We start from the raw sequence: 19,254 nt of genomic DNA on the forward strand, positions 1-19,254 counted from the left end.
CTGGAATTTCTTAAGATGGGAGTCTCCTAGTCTTCCTGGTCCCTCCAAGTGCTTAATTATCAGGGTGACATGGTGGGCAGAGTTCAGCTCTGGCTGGGTTTAACTAGACAGAGGCTGGGGACAGTCTCCAGTCTGGGCTGCTCTGATGAATCGCAGGTTTGAAGGTTGTGGGTGAGGAAAAGGCCCCCGGTGCTGTGGGGCTGGATTTGGGGCCTTTGACATTCATGTTAGAATCAGAAGAGGATTGGGCTGCAGCATGTCACATATGAGAATATGTCCAGATTGTACAGACAGAAGACAGCACAACAAACGGAAGCCTCATTCCATCCCGCTGGAAAGAACCAGGTGGTTAACAATTATACCCTTCTCCCATGATTTGGGGGAGAGAGGCTTGGCTTTGGTGATGTTGGGAGATTCACTGGATGAGTCTGGCTTCCATTTCCTTCTATTGGCCACCCCTCCACCAGTCCCTTCCCAGTGACAGCTCTTGAACAGAGGCAGCTGCACAAATATCTCAGCACTGCTGAGACTTACTCATGGAAAACTTTCTTGGTTGGAATCAACAGCAGGATTCAGGGTACTCGAGGAAGCCAAGCAAGGACCTGGCTGCAAAGAGAAGGAGGCAGTTTCCTGGCTGAGATTGTTCTTTGGCCCAGCGAGACAGGGTGATGCTAAGAGTCCTGGCAGGCTCAGGATGGATGGGTATTGGCTAGGCCCTGAGAGGTTGGGTCCTTGAGGTGATGAGTGGGCTGCAGGCTGGGGAGTTTGGAGGGTGTGAGAAACTGGGATGGTAGTGATAGGATTTGGGGATATAGAAATGAGGAAAAAATGGGAGGTGAAGAAAGTAGAAATGCAGGATGTTTATAAAGTCCTTAACTGTGTAAGGCACTCTATCCCATTTAATTATTTAATCTTCCAAACCCCAGGTTATTATTATGACAGTTAGTCATAAAAACAACTGGGGTTCAAGGAGAAAATTTACCCAAGGTCTGTCACATGGCTGGTAAGGGGGTAGGTTTGGGTTTGAGTCTGTAAGTCTGGGTCCACACTGCCCCCTCACAGAAAGAGATGGGTGGGAAGGCTTCAACAAGATTCATTATCATGAACATCTTTCTGCTGTCAACATGGCAATCTACCTTCTGATCTAGTCTCCAGCCGAGGCAGGCATTCTTTTCTTTCAAAACACCAGGTTTCCACCTGTACAAGCTGAGGAGCCATATGTAGATTAAGTGACTAAGTGACGGGAACAAGTGCTACCCTCAAAGCTTGGGGCATACGTGGCTGCAGGGGAAGCCTCTTTGTAAGGGGGTAAGAGGGAGAAGGCACGGTTGAGAGGAGGGGCAAATGAAGGATGCCTGCCCATGTGTTAGCTGGAGTTTTGCACAGGGTCTGAGGGACTTTGGTGTCAATCATAAGGTCAACAGATGGTAATGAACCATTCTGGGGACGGAAGGTATGAAGGGCAAAGTTAGAGATAGGAAGAGAGAGTCAGTTTAAGCAAAGGAAAGATAGGGAGTGCAGCAGAACTCATGTTAAGAAATATTCTGCAATTTCATCATCTTTTATTTTCTGGAATTTGAAGTGAATAGATGAAAACCCAGGAGGAAACTAGTATGGAGCTGGGAATGGGTATGGAGTGTTGCTATCCATTCATGCCAAATGCCAATCAGAGAGAGGAGGAGGGGCCAGAGTGTGAGCAGAAGGATGGCCTGGGAGGGAAGCAAGAGAAGAGCAGAGAGGAGCAGTGAGTCAAAGCCTTTGCAGGAGACACTGTGCTGATCAGAGCAGATCCTTCCAAGAAGCTCTGGGTAGAATCAGGAGGGTGGTCACTTCTCCAACTGTTTCTTAGAAAAGGATCTGGGTCAAGACAGAAAAGTGGGGACAACTGGATGAAGAAAGCTATTCTAGAAGATCCATTGTCCCCCTCCCTAGCACTCCTTATCCCACCCCACCTCTGTAGCTCTACCACCATTTATTCCCATATTTATTGAGTGCCTCTTATATGCCAATTACTGTTTTAGGTACTTGGAATACACGAGTGAAGAGGAAAAAACTAACATTCATGTCCTCCTAGAGGTTACTTTCTAGAGAAGAGAGACAGACAATATACAACAAATGTAGTAAATAGGTAAATTATACAGAGTGTCAGAAATACAGAGCAGGGTAGTTAGTGAGGGAGGGGAAAGAGGGAGAAACTGAATGGAGGCAGAAAAGAGAGGCAAAGGGGAGGAGAGTGGGTGCCTGCAGCTCAGAGGAGTGTCTTCTTGAGAGATCAGGTATGGCACAAGGACTTGGATTTTCTCTAGCTAAGGGGAAATGCTGGCAACATGGAAATGGGAAACCTGAGTTTGGGAAGTAGCAGGAGAGCACAGCTGCCAGCCCAGGAGCAAAGGAAAATGGGGCAATCTGGGGCAAACGGCAGAGGCCCACTCTGAGAGCATGTCCCAGACCAGCACTTCAGCAACACAGGTCCAGGGCAGGAGCACAGAATCTCCCCACCCCTCCTAGGCCCAGCTGTCCCGTCACTCACGCCCGCTGCTCATTGGTTATTTTTGCTACGGAATGTGCCAGCCCCTCGGATTCTCCTGGGGAGCAGAGGCTCAAGTTACCCCCTCTCCCATCTCAGCTACCCCATCTGGGTGGGACATCTGGGGTGTCCAGGGTCCTTTGGCTGGAAGCAGTATGGACAGACACACATGCTCTCTCAATGCGCATCCCTGTGTATGGATCTGTACTTGACACACTTGCCACTGACAGTCTGGGACACAAGAACACCTGTATGTATCTGGAAGGTATAAGGTGTGACCTTAAACTTAAAAAAAAAATAGGGTGCAAACTCAAATAACTTCAGGGGCCAAACAGAAACTGAAATGTGGGCGGTGCTATTGTTAGCTGCTGACTTTGAGATGCTTGTGCCACCCCAAATATTGTGCAGGTTGAACAAAACTCATTAGTCTGACTCTGAATTTATTTTAGTAACCAGGCTTTAAAGCAATAAGTTTAGAAGACACACTGACCAATCAGCTTGTGATGCTTTATGGCATAATGGTCAATCATCCAGTCATAGAATCCTGGCTCCCTCTATCCTGGCTGTGTGAGCTTGGGCAAATGTCTCCATGCCTCAATCTCATTCCCTGCTGTGAAGACTATATGAGTTTTTTTCATACAAAGTGCTTAGCACAATGTCTAGTACAGACCAAGAGTGCAATATTTGTTAACAGTTACTTAGTACTGTAGACACTAAACCATTTAACATGGTGGGATGAGAATTTCAATCGGAAGACTTGCAGACTCAGAAGCTGTGTGGCTCTGGCTAAGCCACAGGAACTCTCTGAGGCTTGTCAGTGAAGTGGGGATGGGAATGCTCATAAAAGCTTCAAGCTCATGGGGTTGCTGTAAGTGTTGCATTTATAAAATGTCAGGTACTTGGTAAATATTAAAGAAATCTAGCTACCATGATTATTGAGAAGGACGGAATAGAATTTGGTTTATGTAAAGAGTTCATGGTGCTGAGTAGGATGATGGGGGTGAGGATAGGGTGGGTGGGGAGGGAAGTGGGGGGAACAAAAAAATCTGTTGAGGGCTGGGGATTTAGGTCAGTGGTAGAGGACTTGCCTAGCATGGAGGCTCTGAGTTCAATCCCCAGCCTGACCCAAACAAACATCTGGTGAGTGTGCCCACTCTGCGAATAAGAGTAGTACCTCTGGGCACCTTAGTGTGTGTGTGTGTGTGTGTGTGTGTGTGTGTGTGTGTGTGTGTGTGTGTAGGGCATCAAGAAATTCAAGGCAAAGGGAGGAAAGCCGTCTTAGGCTGTCTTGAGGATCCTGGGCATTTTATAGCCTGGGTCCGCGTCAGCAGGGAGCCCCCATCCCCAAGAACCCTTGAGTATGACCTAGGCGCCCCCACCCGGCGCTCTGTCCTTCAGTGATTTGGGTACTGCCTGGCACCGTCTGCGTGTGCGCATGTTTGCGGAGTGAGAGAGTGGAGATGCTATTGACCTTCCAGGGCCGCCGGGCTGGAGGACGGAGGAGACGCCCTGGAGGCGGCTTTGGGCTGCCAATGAGAGTGGCCTGAGCAAGGGGCCGCTGCACCCCGCCCTTTCTGTGCCTCAGTTTCCCCATGTGCCCAGGGCCCGGGAGGCAGATGCGGGTGGAGTGGGGGCTGTCAGCAGCGGGAGCTGTCCTGTGGGCGTGCGGGAAGGCAGGTGAGGGCCGCCCCAGGGGACGCAGAGGGGCAGGAAAGGGTAGGGGCGCCAGGTGGGGTGCAGGCTTGCAGGAGAGGGCGGGCTCTGGGCGCCGCCGCCGCCTTCGCTTTACCCCCGCCGGGGCTCCCGAGGCCCGGCGGCTCCTTCCGCCACCCGCGCGGACTCCCGCCCGCTCCCCAGCTCGCCCCCGGCCCCGCCTCCGACTCCGCCCCGCCCCCGCCGTCCCCTCCTCGCCCGGCCGCCGGCCCGGCCCCCTCCCCCGCCATGAAGAAGCTGTGGGTGAAGAAGCGTTTCCAGGTGAGGGCTCCGGGGGCGGGCAGCGCCGGGAGGGGGCAGGAAGGGCTGGGCGCCCCGTAGGGAGGGCGGGTCACCGCGGCTAGGCCCGGGGGAGGGGGCGTTGGAGCGGCGCCGGCCCCACCCCAGCCTCGCGGACCGCGGCGGCCCGGTGTCTGGGCGGGGGGCGCCCCGGCCTGCGTCCGGAGCGCTCAGGCCCCTCCCCAAGCTGAAGGGCAGAATCCCCTATAGTCCCCAGTCCCCGCGACCACCCGGGAGGCCACCGCTGCAGCTTCGGCGCGGGGCACCCGTTTGCTTCGCCATCTCTGGCGCCTCTGTCCAACCCCAATCCCCGACCCCCGCCCGGCTTTCCCCAGCTCCCCACTCTGGAGCCTTCCATCTTCTGAAGCTCCTGAAAGAAACGCAAAGGGATCTTCGCTGAGCTCTAAATTCCCCCAAGCCCTGCCCTGTCCTTCGCGTACCCGGGCATCCTTCCTGCATTCCTGGGGCTCTGGCCCCTCGGGGATCCTTACTCTTTGCCCCCCATCACCCCTTCCCCGTCCTCTTGACACCTATTCCAGGTATCTGTCCTTCCCCACAACAAAAATCTGTGTCCTTGGCCCTCCATCTCTCATCATTCAAGCGCACCCCCTCCATTTTCTTATCAGCCATCCTGGCTACCACATCTCCTCTCCTCTATCTGGTCCCAGGCTATAAGCCTCTGTCCAGCAGGGAGTCCCAGTGTTGGACCTGCAGCCTTTCTGTTCCCTCACCTTCCTCCCCTGCTCCTGAGCCAAGCTGGGTGGCCTGGAGGAAGGCAGAGTGGATACACTCTCTACCTGGCAAGCTATGCCCCCCCCCACTGGCCCCTAGTATGCATTTTTGCCTGATATAGCAGGTTGGGACTGGGAGGTATAGGGACTCAGGAGCAAGCTTCCCCCTCAACAACTCATTCTGGCTTTTCTCTTTCAGAAAACCGGCCATTCCCGCCGGGCCTTTGGCCGACTTACCCATGGTGCGTGGACTGCTCTAGCCCATGCCCACCCCTCCTCTTGATCCATGTCCCTTCATGAGGCATCAAGGCCCCGAAGATAGCCCATAAGATGTGGGACACCCCCCCCCAATTCATCTACCCATCCACCCAAGAAGGACCCCTGGGCCCTGAAGCTGAGAGAGGACCTAGCAATGGGAAGGGGGCTTATCAGCACACCCTACCGTGGGCCTGGGCTCCCCATTCTTCATCTGTGAGACCAAGTGAGGAGGAGCATATTTCCATGCTATGGCAACCAGCACATGGCTCCTGCTTGTCATGGCACCCAAGGGAAAACTGAGGCACAGAACCTGTTAGACTCTGGGAAAGTTAAAAAAATATGCCCAGGAATCTTTGTTTCTAACTCAAACTCTGGGCATTTTTAAAGAACCACTCACCAGTAGAAGAGAGGATTCTTGAGGAGAGTACCTGTCCCAGCCCCATGCCTTCTTTTGTAAGGAAGGGTCAAAGCATAGTACAAATTTTGTGGTAGAGGGTGGGACTGACCCTTAATATTCGAAGGCCCAGGTCTGTGGGTCTGTGGCTGAACTGGGCCCAAACAGGTGTGAGTATGGCCAGTAGGAGCACCAGGAAGGGTTCAGGGTCCCAGAACCACTGGGCCAGTTGGAACAACCAGCCCAGCACATGGGGATGGCTCCCTATGCTGGGCACATCTGGTGTCCTCCTCCCCCATCTATCCCCACCAGGCACTGGGGACCCTTGTGCCCCTTCTGTCCTCCATGTCCCATCCCACAAACACTCTGATAACTGTCTGTCCACATCTCTCTCCTGCTGCTCCTATGGAAGCGAAGTTTTCCGCTCCTGCAGAAAGCAAAGTTACGGTAGGAAGCTGGCTTCTGCCCTACCCCCATTTCCCCCTCTACCCTGCCCAGCCCTGGCCTCTCCTCACCCTGCCTCAGCTGTGTACCCTGATGCCTTCCAGCTGGTTGAGGGTGCAGGACAGGCTGGCCCTGCAGTTGGTCGAGTGCCCTGACAGTTCGACTCTGAGGTGACTCCCCTTTGTTTCTGGGGAACTGGAACCCAGACTTTAGAGCCTTGGAACCTAGGACCTTGTTATTTTGGGCACCACACAGGGAGCGGAGCGGGAGGGGATGAGTCCCTGGTAAGCCATTAACTGGACAGGAGGGAGGATGGCAGTGTTGAGGGCCCCATGGAGGCAAGGGTGAGTAGCCAGGGGGTCAGGGATGGAGCCAGGGCATTGAAGTGGGAATCTGGGCAGGGAGGTGGCAGAAGCAAAAGAGGAGAGAAGACTGGGTCTTGAAAGCCCTACCTGTGGTAAGATGGAGCCCGCTGTGGGCGAGGCAGGAGGCGACTTAGGCAAGAGTTGGAGGAGAAGGAGGAGGGCCCTGCCCACACAGACCCCATCTTCTCCAGACTCAGAGACGGCTGAGGATGACATCAGCGATGTGCAGGGGACCCAGCGCCTGGAGCTTCGGGATGACGGGGCCTTCAGCACCCCCACGGGTGAGCTCTCTGGGTGCTCTGAGAGCAGGCAGGAGGGTTTCCCGCAAGGGGCATCTAGGTCTTACTGTGCTCCTTTCTCTAGGGGGCTCTGACACCCTGGTGGGCACCTCCTTGGACACACCCCCGACCTCCGTGACAGGCACCTCAGAGGAGCAAGTGAGCTGGTGGGGCAGCGGGCAGACCGTCCTGGAACAGGAAGCGGGCAGCGGGGGTGGCACCCGCCGCCTCCCAGGCAGCCCAAGGCAAGCACAGGCAACCGGGGCCGGGCCACGGCACCTGGGGGTGGAGCCGCTGGTGCGGGCATCGCGAGCTAATCTGGTGGGCGCAAGCTGGGGGTCAGAGGATAGCCTTTCGGTGGCCAGTGACCTGTATGGCAGCGCGTTCAGTCTGTACAGAGGACGGGCGCTCTCCATCCACGTGTAAGTAATGGCCTCACCTGGGCCTGCATTGTCCCATCTCACCATGCTGTCCTGCACCGCCCATTACTGCTCCATCAGCCTCCACCCCATCTCCCCTGCCCCATCCATCTCTGTGCACCCCCCACCCCCCACTGCTGGCCCCAGCTACACTCTTTCCACACCATTCCATCCGTGGCCATCACCTCCCACATCCTTCTGCTCTCACCTGTCCTGGCCCACTGTGCCATCTCCATGGTCTCATGGACCCCTCTGTCCCTTCCTCTGTCCCTTCCTTGTCTCCTCTGAGAGCTCCAGTTTGTCAGGGGCCCTCTACTGCCTCGCCCATTCAGGCTCCAGTTGTCCCTAGGATCCCCCCCCCTGCCCCCTCCGTGCCTGCTGTCTCAGCAGCTGCTGCCTTTTCATCTCTCTGCACATTCCTGTTCCCATGTGGGCCTTTTTCTGGGAGGAACAGAACCTTTCCGCACAGCAGCTCCCGGGAGAGCAGGGAAGAGCAGGGGAGCAGGCGAGCACCCAGGAGAGAGAAGAGAACCCAAGGTGGTCAGGGGCAGATGGGGCGAGGGGCCTGCAGAAGCAGGAGGATGGACGTGGGCTGTGGGGAGGCAGAGGGCAGGGAGAAGGAGGGGCTAGAGACAGCAGGCTGGGGTGGAGTGGAGGGTTTGGAGTGACAGCGGCAGGGGGCAGGCGATTATCTTGTGGGAAACACCGAGGGTGGGGTCCAGGGTTGTCCAGGTTGGGGGTGGTAACAAGTGGAGATATTGGAGTGAAGCACTGGAGCCATTTTTGGAGATTTGGGGGCTGGCAGATACTGGAGGGAGTGCTATAGCCGAAGAGGGGAGTGGCTGATGGTAGAGGTAATGGGGGCCATTTGGGGAGCTGTGAGGGGGCCTGCTTTGTGATGGGTATGGGTATGGAGGAGGTACCTCCTTCATGGAGTAGAAAGAAGGGGTCTGGGGAGGGGGTTGTTTCATAAGTGGTTGGAGTGGCCAGTGGTAGACACAGGAGAGGTCTGGTCTGGGACAGGGGCCTGGGGAGCTCCCTTGGCTTATCCTTGGTGCTCCTGTACCCTGTACTGCCTCTCCTTTCTTGCCTTTCCCAGGCCCCAGCCAGAGCCTGGAGTTGCTATGGCAACTCGGAGGAACCCATTTCCTTAGTGATGTCTGGTAGAGTCTGGCCTGGAGCTCTTGGAGCTGCCGGCAAGAGGCCTCTTTTGCTGTCCCCAATTTCTCTGCAGACCTCACCCAGTTCCCAGAGGCCATTCCTCAGGGACTCTGCTACCTCTCCCCCAGAGTAGACTATACCTCTCTGCTGGTGGCTGGCTGAGGCTTTTCTGCCTCCTGGGGCACTCAAGATTACCTCCCCTGCCCCCAGCCAGAGGTGGGTCTTGCAATGTGGGTGATCAATCAAGGTAGTCTAAGATATCCTTACACTTAGGCACTCCTAGGACTCCTGGCTGGTACTGTCCTATTTCTCTTCCCTTCTGTCTCTCTAGAAACCTAACAGTTGAAGGGAACAAGGACTCAGAAGTCAGATTCACTTAGGTTTCAACCTCAGTGCCCCATTTCCTAGCTATGTCACCTTGGGAAGACACTTAACCTGTCTGAAGCCTCGGTTTTTTGGAGTGAAGCACTGGAGTCATTTTTGGAGATTTGGGGGCTGGCAGATACTGGAGGGAGTGCTACAGGAGAAGAGGGGAGTGGCTGATGGTAGAGGTAATGGGGGCCATTTGGGGAGCTGTAAATGGGGTTAATATCAGTTCCTATCTCAAGGGGTTGGGAGGATTAAATGACTCAATGCATTTGAATTATTTTGTATATGCCTGGCCACACAGTAAATATTCAATAAGCCATTTTATAAATTTTTATTATTTTATTTTTTAATATTTATTTTTTAGTTGTAGTTGGATACAATATCTTTATTTATTTATTTTTATGTGGTGCTGGGGATCGAACCCAGGGCCTCACCCGTGCTAGGCGAGCGTTCTACCACTGAGCCACAACCCCAGCCCCATTTTATAAGTTTTAAAGTTATTTCTAATGTGTCAGGTATGGTAATAGAGCTCAGATTCCTTGTCTTGTTATCTTTACGTTTGACTTCCCCCCACCAAGGGTCCATAAGGGGGAAACTGAAGTCTATCTCTTGGATATCAAAGCTCTGCTAGGTGAGGGGGTCTCCTGGGCTGATAGGCTACTTCCCTCCTCATCTTGCACACTCCCTGTTCAGCCCCACTGGGTAATTACTTCTGGGTATACCCTTTGGAGGGAATTTCAGCACTTCTCAGGAGGGTTTTCAAGGATTCAGGGTTCCTTTCCCAGGGGCAGGACAAAGACAAAGGTCTATGCTGGGGCAGATTGAGCAAAGAGAACAGGAGTCTGGGTATCCTATTCCCAGGGATTCAGTTGCTGCCTGCTCTGCCCTACTGTGGGTGGTATTAGAAATGGAGTCAGGTCTCCACAGGAGCTAGGTCATCACAAGGATGGGGCACTGCTCTATAAAGTCTTGTGTTTGGTAGAGAAGGCCAGTGCCCTTCTTCTAAGGGCCGCTGTGAAGGGGATGCATTCTTCTGAGGCTGGGCTGGGCTGTGGGGGCCAGCTGAGGGCAGGAATGAGTAGAAGACTGCATTCTAGAGAGGACCCCTCCCTACCCAACCCTCCTGTCTTCCCTCACCACTTCATCTTTGGGTCCTAAACCTCATTCTTTTTTTCTCGCCCATGCTCAGTTCTGTTCCTGCTGTTCCCAGCTTCCAGGCCTGGGGGGAGGGGGCTGGCCAGAGCTCCTGGGGTTGAGTCTGTATCTGGACTCAGCCACTAGCCCAGTCTTCTGGTGCATGAGCCGCTGGCCTCTCCCCAGCCCCTGCTCTGGCTGTGCGGTTCTCCAGGGGGTGGGGGGCAGGAGGGTCTGGCCCATGTCACCCCCAAGCCTGCCCAGCATGTCCCACCGCCTAATCCCTGTCACAAGCTGAGAGTCTAGGAGGGGAGGCTCCCTGAATCCTCTACCCCTCTTGGTCTTGGTTCTGCAGCAGCATCCCTCAAAGTGGACTGCGCAGGGAGGAACCTGACCTTCAGCCTCAGCAGGCTAGTGAAGCCCCGCGCCCTCGCCCTGCCCCTCCGCCTCCTTCCAAGTCCGCGCTGCTCCCGCCACCATCCCCTAGGGTGGGTAAGAGGGCTCCACCAGGACCCAGCGCCCAGCCCCCAGCCACCCCCACATCGCTCCATCGGCGCACTCAAGAGCCTGAGCTACCGGAGGACACCACCGCGGAAGAGAAACGAGGCAAAAAGTCCAAGTCATCGGGGCCCTCGCTGGCGGGTACGACAGAGTCCCGGCCCCAGACGCCACTGAGTGAGGCCTCAGGTCGCCTGTCGGCGCTGGGCCGCTCACCGAGGTTGGTGCGAGCCGGCTCCCGCATCCTGGACAAGTTGCAGTTTTTTGAGGAGCGACGTCGCAGCCTGGAGCGCAGCGACTCGCCCCCAGCGCCCCTGCGGCCCTGGGTCCCCCTACGCAAGGCCCGCTCCCTGGAACAGCCCAAGTCCGTAGGCGACGCTGCGTGGGGCATACCTGGGGCCTCTCAGGAGGAGCTGCAGGCACCACAGGGCAGTGTGGCCGAGCGGCGCCGCCTGTTCCAGCAGAAGGCGGCCTCGCTGGACGAACGCACACGGCAGCGCAGCCCTGCCTCTGATCTGGAGCTGCGCTTCGCGCAGGAGCTGGGCCGCATACGCCGCTCCACTTCGCGGGAGGAACTGGTGCGCTCCCATGAGTCCCTGCGTGCCACCCTGCAGCGTGCCCCATCCCCTCGAGAGCCTGGAGAACCCCCACTCTTCTCCCGGCCCTCTACCCCCAAGACTCCACGGGCTGTGAGCCCTGCCGCCACCCAGCCTCCTCCTCCCAGTATTGTGGGCAAGTCTGTAGAAGAGCCTGGGAGGCCCAGAAGCCGTGGCCCTTTGGGCAGGACAGAGCCTGGGGAAGGCCCACAGCAGGAGGTTAGGCGGCGTAGGGATCAGTTCCCACTCACCCGGGGCAGAGCCATACAGGAGTGCAGGAGTCCTGTGCCGCCCCACAATGCTGATCTTCCGGAGGCCCAGACGAAAGCCCCCTCGGGTCGGAAGCGGGAGCCCCCAGCGCAGGCAGTGCGCTTTCTGCCCTGGGCCACACCGGGCCTGGAGGGCGCTGCTGTGCCCCAAACCTTGGAGAAGAACAGGGCAGGGCCTGAGGCCGAGAAGAGGCTGCGCAGAGGACCAGAGGAGGATGGTCCCTGGGGGGCTTGGGACCGAAGAGGACCCCGCAGCCAGGGCAAAGGTCGCAGGGTCCGACCCACCTCTCCTGAGCTCGGTAAGGCTGCTGAAAGGGTTGGAAAGGTGCCCAGACCTGGCTGGGAGGGGATTTGGGAGCAACAAGACTGCCTGGCAGTAAGGAGGGCCTTGCTTGGGCCTGGTAGGCTGCTCTGAGGGTGCTGTTTGCCAGAGAACATATTGACACAGGCTCGGGTTGGAGTGACAGGCTGTGAAGGTCCTGTGCTAGATCTTGCCATTGGTGAGTTAGGAGTGTGAGTGTGTTTGGATGCCAGGGTGAGCAAAGGCTGGTGCCCACATATCTGCCATAAGTTCACAGAGGTCCAGTGGTCTCCTGGGTGGTTGTTGGGTCAAGGTCCCACAATGAGAAGAGGCACTAGTGAGAACCTAAGCAGTGCTCAGCAACCTCCATTCCTCTATGGGGGAAGAGAGGGTAGCTGGTCTCAAATTCCTGTTACAGGCAAGCATTGCATTAGTTAACCCCTTACTCTGCCCTTCCCTTCCCAGCACCGTATGTCAGCCTACCTGTGGCCGCTAAGGTCTTACCCAACCTCTTCTCTCCCATACTCACATCCTGCATTGCTGAACTAACTGGTCCCTACACATACTTGTTTTTGTGTTGTCTTCCTGCCTTTCTGTGGGTGATGAGCAACATCAAGGACAAGTGCTGCTGCCCCTAACCCTGCCCATCCTGAACAGCAACTTGGGGCCCACTTCTGGAGAGGCTGAGGGAGCTATCCTTGACTTGCTCCCACTCCCTACTGCTTTTCCACACTGTATCTAGGAGACCCTGCCAGTATCTTTCTTATTGTGTTTATCACCCTGTATTTTTCTTCATCAAAGTTATTTTGCATTTAAGTGTTACCACCTCAGAATCTTTAGAGATGATTAGGCTCCAGTCCATCATCCTACTGACAGCCATTATTATATACCCACTATGTCCCAGGTGTTGTGTTAACTAGGCCCATAAGGATGTTATCTCATTTAGTCTGTTTGCCAGCTCTGCAGAGTATTGCATGTTATTCCTCCATCTTCCAGATAACATAACTGAGACTCAAAGATTATCTCATTTGCCCAAGATGATATAGTTAGAAAACAGCAAAATTGGTATCTTTGCAGCCCTTTTAGCTTCCTACATTGTCCTTTATCTAGCTCATAGAATGTCAGAGTTGGAAAATACCCAGAAAGAACCATGACAGCGTAGTCTCTTTTTATATAAGCAGGGATCACATCTTATTTCCTGTTATATTCTGGGTACCCATCAGTATGCAATGTAGTGAGTGCAGTGTTACTGTCTGGTGAAGGAGGATGGAAGCTGATCTTCTGAGGCCCATCCAATCCCCCTGCAGCTCCCTGTTTGTCATATGGTGGCCTCACAAATGTGACAATTTCCCACATATTACCATTTGTAGCTATTGTTGCTGCTCGGTCTTGGTTTGCTGGTAGCTTGTCCTCTGTCCGTTCGAGCTTATATAGTCTTGTGTCCCCTTGGAGTGCCTTGCACAGGGTCTGCTGTGCCACATGTGATGAACAGTTCTTGTGAAGGTGCCTATCACAGCACGTCCCCACCTTCCTCTAGAAACCAACACTAACTGTGGTCTCAGCTGCCCTGTCCTGGTGAAGAACCTTCCTTCTGAAATTTTCTTTTCTCTATCTTAGGACTTTCAGTAAAGAGACCTTAATCCCTTCCAGAAGCCCTGATCTCTGTGTTTTGGTACTTTCCAAGACACAGGGCTGCCAACATGCTTTCTCCCCGAGTCATTTCCACAGAGACCACATCCCCCTCATCACTCATGTCACCCCTGTGTCTGCAGAGTCTTCGGATGACTCTTATGTGTCTGCTGGAGAAGAGCCCCTGGAGGCCCCAGTGTTTGAGATTCCCCTGCAGAACGCGGTGGTGGCCCCAGGGGCTGATGTACTGCTTAAGTGTATCATCACCGCCAACCCCCCACCCCAAGGTAAGCTTCAGGTCTTGAGGTGCAGAGCATGTGGGACAGGGAGAGGGAGCCTCCCCTAGAATCCTCTGAGGGGGTGGGTGGGAGGAGAGGAGTCTGCCTGTCTTCAGGGAGATGGCTCAGGACTCCCTAGAGAGAAAAGGACAGCCTGGGCTTCTGGAGTGAGGGCAGACTCCTCAGAATTCCCCACAGGCAGAACAAGGAATGGTTTGAACCTTTGTGTGGGAGGGGTGGAGTGAGGTTTCCCCAGTGAGCCTCTGGCCGTAGTGAGTTGGTTCTCGTTGCTTCCCCACAGTGTCCTGGCTCAAGGATGGGTCCACGCTGCACAGTGAGGGCCGCCTTCTCATCCGGGCTGAGGGCGAGAGGCACACTCTGCTGCTCAGGGAGGCCCAGGAGGCTGACGCGGGGAGCTATATGGCCACTGCCATCAACGAGCTGGGCCAGGCCAGCTGTGCTGCCTCACTGGCTGTGAGACCTGGTAGGAAGCCCGCCAAACCCAGGGGCGTGTGAGGGGTGAGCTGTGATCCTTCCCTCCTAGCAGATGTGAGGCCATGGGCCCAAGCTCCTTTCCCACTTGCAAATGAGAGTGCTTGGGCTCTCAGTCATCTTGCAGAGTCCCTTCTCTGTGGGCCTCTCTGGAGAAAGCATTTAAAATGGTCCCGTCCTTAGGGCAAGGATCAAATTCCCAGGACAGGCACCAGGCTGGTCAATTCATGAAGTCGGTAAAATGTGTCTTTAGACATCCTATAACCACCAGCTTCCCCTGCCAATTCCCTGAACAGGGTCCTGTGGGGAAGGCGAATTGTCTTTGAGTCTGAGAAAAAGAATCTCTCAGCCCAGAGGGCTTAAGATCCACCAGGAGCTTTTTATGTTATTTTTTCTATAGGAAAGCCCCAACCCTGTAAAAAGAGAGGCTTTCAAGTGTCCTTGCTTCCTGTTGAACCCCAAACCTTAAAGAAGGTGCAGCTGAGAACACCTTCAGGATGGCAGTATGGAGTTGCCTTGTTTTCTATTTTTATAGAAGCTCTCACTTGGTGTCAGACTACTTCCTTTGGGTTTCAGTCCAGTTTCTTTCTGGCTCAGGCAGGGCTGGACTGGTGTCAGTGTATGTGGCCAGTTCTGTTCATTCAGGTGGCTGGGCCTGACAATGCACTGACCCTGCACAGTGGGGCAGAGAGAGGGGAGGATGGTAGGGGTTGTCACAGAAGGAAAAGACAGAGACTCAACCTGCAGTCAAGGGGATTACCATTGGGTGTCCAAATCTAGCTCAGAGGACCTAGGCTGGAGGACATCTAAGCACAGACGAATTCAGTTTGGAGATGAGTCTAGCAGTGGTCAGTGTTCTAGGATATTTGCACTGAGACAGGAGAGCCTGGAGGAGGCGGGGTTTAGACTGCAGAAGGAGGGGCAGGACATGCCAGGAGGGGGAACAGCACATGCTGTTCTGTGCCTTTCTTCCACTCAGTGCTACAGGACAGCAGATGACAGCCCAGCCTGTGTGCCTGGTCCCAGGGCGTTAGCACTTTCAAAATACAGGAGCTCTTGGTGGGGTCTGGCACCACAGCTGTGCCATGTTAGCTCCTTTGATAGCACCTTATGTTTTTGTGGAGCAGCAGGTCCTCATCTTGCTTCACCTCCGTGTCCCTCCCAGGAGCCATGTTCAAGGCTTGCTGCCTCTTCTTATCCCTCCCACCTTGATGAATCATACCCATCCCTCCACTATGCGTTTCCGTCCTCCCATCACCTCTGGGATCTGGCCTCTGACTCAGCTCCCAGGTCCCCTTAGGGGGCCCAGGCCTGGCTCTAGGACTCCAGTCAATACCTGGCTTGGGCTGAGAAATGGCAAGGGGTAGGGTGGGGGTGCCTGAATATTGGCTAAGAGCCATTTGGGAGCCTTTTAAGGTTGGGAAGGCGGCTTGGGGCACGGCAGCTGTCAGCACTTGACAGGGAGTTCTGTGTTTGCCACATTGAATCTCCCCGAGCTTCAGTTTCCTCATTTGTAAACCAGAGATAATTATACCATCCTCACGGATGAAAGCGAATGTGCGAATGAGCTTTATGAACTGTAAAGCTGTAGACAAATGTTAGTTGTTAGCGTTCAGGGACGGTGTTGTGCACACTAACTCAGCTTTCCAGGAGGACCTGGGGAGCACCTTACCCTTTCCTGTCCCTGTCTTCAGGCTGTCTGGGGCTTTGGGACTCCACTTCTGCCTTGCAAACCTCGTAACCCCCTGGACCCTCCCTATTTCCCAGCCCCTGGATTCTCAGACTGTTGCTGCATCTTTGTTTCTCCTCTGCCCTGGGGAGCCAGAAAATCTTCAGCACAGAAGTTGGTTGTACCAGGCTTTATGAGCAGCCCCATAAGTCAGACTGGCTCCAGGGCCCCTGGGTCCAAGGGGCTGGCGTGCTGGTCCAGCATCGTCGCTGATTGTAATAGAGCAAGCTGACTTTCTTACCCTACAAGGCACTGTTTGGTCCAGAGTAGCTGGATGGGGGCCAGTGGATCCAGAGAGCCGCCTGAGTGGGTGGAAGCAGTGGTGGCACAGATATTTGACAAGGGAGGGGGTCTCAGGCCTAGAGTCTGTAGGCAGTGGTTCAGGCTGTGGGGAGGGGGGGGAGTGTCTGGCTGTGGGGGCGTGGGGAGCAGGTGGAGGGAGGGAGTGGGTAGTGTCTTGTGGGAAGAGGCCCTGTACAGAGCCACTGTCCTCTCTTACTACTTCCCCACCCCCACACCCAATGCCATGGAAACCAGGGCTGGCTGCCCAGTGTGCTCCTGGGGTGCCCACCCCAGCAGGGCCTGCTTTTGAGAGCCCACAGATTTTATTCCTGTTTAGGAACCACAGTAACTAGGGAATGGGCAACTAGAAAATGCAGCCTGGTTTGGGGGGCAGGCTCTGTGCAGGCAGAACCTGGTATTACCAGCTCTGGCCGCTCCTCCCCAGCCCTATGTCCCTCCCACCCTTGGAATAACTGTCTTAAAGCTGGGGAGTGGATGGGGATGGGTGGCTGGTGAGTGTGAGAAGTACTGCTGCTGCTGCATCCAGCACACAAGAATTTATAGAGTGCCATGTCCTTTTCCCAAATCCTTTCATGTCTTTTTCATTGATTTATGTTGAGATAAAATATATGTGTGTGTGTGTGTGTGTGTGTGTGTGTGTGTGTGTGTGTGTGTAATATATATATATCTCCCTTGAAGGGACCGTGACATTTTACAGATGGTGATATTTCCATTTTACAGATGGAGAGACAAATACATGGAGACTCTAGTGACAAAGCTAACACTAGGCCAGCAGCCTTTATTGAGCTTCCACAGTCTGCCTGGGATTGTTATAAATGATAAGAGACTTAGAGTAGAAACAAATAAACTTAGCATGAATAGCAGTTAAAAAATAATATCCCTAATTAGCATTTACTGAGCACTGTTGATTGGGTAATCATATTCAGTCCATCCCTGTGAGGTGGGTTCTATTATTATGCCCAGGTTACAGATGAGGAAACTGAGACTGGGAAAGCTACTGCAAGTTGCTTAAGTTGCTTTAGGCTAGTGCTGATCGATACACCTTTCCACGATAGTGGAAGTGTTTGGTATCTGCCCTGTCCAGTGTGGTGGCCACTAGCCACATGTGGCTGTTGAGCGTTTGAAATTCAGCTGGTCCAACTGAGGAACTGAATTTTTTTGGTGGGGAGGTGCTAGGGATTGAACCCAGGGCTTCACATGTGATAGGCAAGTGCTCTACCACTGGGCCACACCTTTAGCTGGAACTGGGGTTTTCGTAACTGTCATTTTTATTGAATGCATTTGGATAGTTTCAGTGTCCTTTTTGGATACTGAGTCCTAGGTGCACCGGGCCAGTTGGAGGCTTGAGACATGCTTTAAAATGCTTTCTCAGGGTTTCTCAAGTAGACACCCCTAACCACTACACTGCCCACTTTCCTTTTACTCTGAAGAGGTTCAGGGTTAGGGCTTGTGCAGAGGGGCAGCTCGGGCCTCTGTGGGTGGGTCAGATTGGGGGTTTTCTCAGCTTCTTTTGTTGATTCCATGCCTCCATCATAGCTGTGGTCCTGTTTATTTCCTCTGGTGCCTGGAGGGAGCACACCTGGCTCTGCCCCACTGTGGGCTCAGACAGGAGGCCTTTCTGGTGCCGGGCTTCCATACCACAGCCTGCAGCCTTCTGCTCAGGCACAGGTCTCATGTGTTTGAGCCCAAGGCTGTAGCATTTTCTACTCAAGCCTTTGGCTTTTTCCCTTTACCTTGGCTGCAACTTTCTTATCTGTAAAATGAGGATCATCCTGACTCATGGGCTATATGCTCAAAAAGACTCCGAGCTGTGTAAGGAGGATTAGTTGGCTGCAGACGTTTGGACTTGGGATGTGGCTTGTCAAGACTCCTTCTGGTCTTGCTCATATGATCAGCACTATCACAACAGGAAAGAGGCTGTTTATTGGCAGCCATGAATGCAAAAGGCAAGGAAGAAAATCATATCACCAAATTCTACACCCCTTTTCCTCTGCCTTAGGTCCCTGGCCACAGCTACATAGTTGCAGGGTCTTCCTGGTGATGACAGTGCCTGCAGATGGAGGGAATCTTGGAAAGCCACATGACCCGTGTTGTCCATTAGGATGGGGGTCTGGACAACACCTGAAAAAGCAAGGTGGCATGGTTCATTCAACCAGACTCAGTCCCTCCTCCCAACTCCTGTCTGTCAGCAGCAGGTGTACCCCATGGACGACTCCCCAGGACTCTTACCTAGAATGCAGTTGATTGCTCTCAGTCTGTCCCAACGACAGAAACCTAATTTACCATGAGTGCAAACCCTTTATCTAACCTGGAACAACCCAATGTAATTATATGTGAGAAATTCAACACTTGCCTGGATAGGTCAGGCTAACCATGTGAAATTTCCTCTAGTACTTAATACACTTTAAACCAAACCTGAAACACTCTCAGCCTAACCCTTCTCCTTGTCCAGGGGAGACAGTCATGTCAGCACCCTCTGGAAATTCCTACCTCTTGGCAGCCCGCAGCCTCCTTTCCCCTCACTTTCCTGTGGTGGGATCGCATAGCAGCTATTTCAAGAGAGGCCCATGGAGCCTGGGTGTGATGGCACATACCTGTAATCCCAATGACTCAGGGATCACAAGTTCGTAGCCAGCCTGGGAAACTAGTAAGAACCTGTCTCAAAATTAAAAATAAAAAAGGGCGGGGAATGTAGCTTGGTGGTAGAGTACCCTCAGTTCAATCCCCAGTGCACCCCCCCCAAAAAAAAGAGAGGAAGGAGAAGGAAATACAGAAGAAGAATGCCTGTGGGGATCTCCTAGCCACAGGTAGAGGACAGGGTTTGCAAGGCCAGGCTGCATAGGAATGCTGGCCAACCTCCAACACGTTCCTCCCTTCCTCAAAAATCATAAGAGCTTGTCTTGGCCTTTAGAATAAAGGCCACATGCTTAAGCTGGCATCCACCTTCTGGATCCATAGAGGCCAAAAGCCTAAGGATGCTCCAAGAGAGGAGGCAGCAAGAGGTACCTGTTTTCATCACCCATCTCTGTCATCAGTTGAGCTACCGGCCTCTGTGCCTGTACATTTTTCCCCTGAACATTTGTTCAT

The 19,254-nt window shown here is 54.0% G+C and overlaps 1 protein-coding gene and 1 long non-coding RNA gene across 20 annotated transcripts in view; one reads left to right on the plus strand and one right to left on the minus strand.

Annotated features, from left to right (window-relative positions):
* Nucleotides 1-1,532: 1,532 nt before the first annotated feature.
* Nucleotides 1,533-7,994, minus strand: LOC144365634 (uncharacterized). 2 transcript variants are annotated; one of them, XR_013424325.1, is made up of 2 exons: nt 7,617-7,994; nt 1,533-1,857 (listed from the first exon to the last, which is right to left on the minus strand). It is a non-coding gene; the product is annotated as an uncharacterized LOC144365634 (long non-coding RNA). The 2 variants fall into 2 exon arrangements; XR_013424324.1 differs by lacking the exon at nt 7,617-7,994 and adding an exon at nt 6,799-7,081.
* The window catches only part of Speg (striated muscle enriched protein kinase), a 49,769-nt gene continuing 34,447 nt past the window's right edge, over nt 3,933-19,254 (plus strand). For 8 of the 18 annotated variants that reach the window (XR_013424321.1, XR_013424322.1, XR_005725875.2 and 5 more), the window contains exons 1-6: nt 5,530-6,349; nt 6,903-6,992; nt 7,075-7,411; nt 10,428-11,734; nt 13,509-13,652; nt 13,945-14,127. Coding sequence is in view for 15 of the 18 variants with exons in the window: in XM_021729977.3 (XP_021585652.2) it covers nt 6,079-6,349; nt 6,903-6,992; nt 7,075-7,411; nt 10,428-11,734; nt 13,509-13,652; nt 13,945-14,127 (2,332 nt within the window). In the remaining 3 variants the exon portion in view is untranslated. Of the gene's footprint in view, nt 4,205-4,348; nt 4,502-5,449; nt 5,493-5,529; nt 6,350-6,902; nt 6,993-7,074; nt 7,412-7,688; nt 7,946-10,427; nt 11,735-13,508; nt 13,653-13,944; nt 14,128-19,254 lie in introns of those variants that run through there. The other 10 variants (XM_078018060.1, XM_078018063.1, XM_040267880.2 and 7 more) reach the window with 10 other exon arrangements.

The sequence above is a fragment of the Ictidomys tridecemlineatus genome, chromosome 7 (genome assembly GCF_052094955.1).
Source record: "Ictidomys tridecemlineatus isolate mIctTri1 chromosome 7, mIctTri1.hap1, whole genome shotgun sequence".
NCBI lineage: Eukaryota > Metazoa > Chordata > Mammalia > Rodentia > Sciuridae > Ictidomys > Ictidomys tridecemlineatus.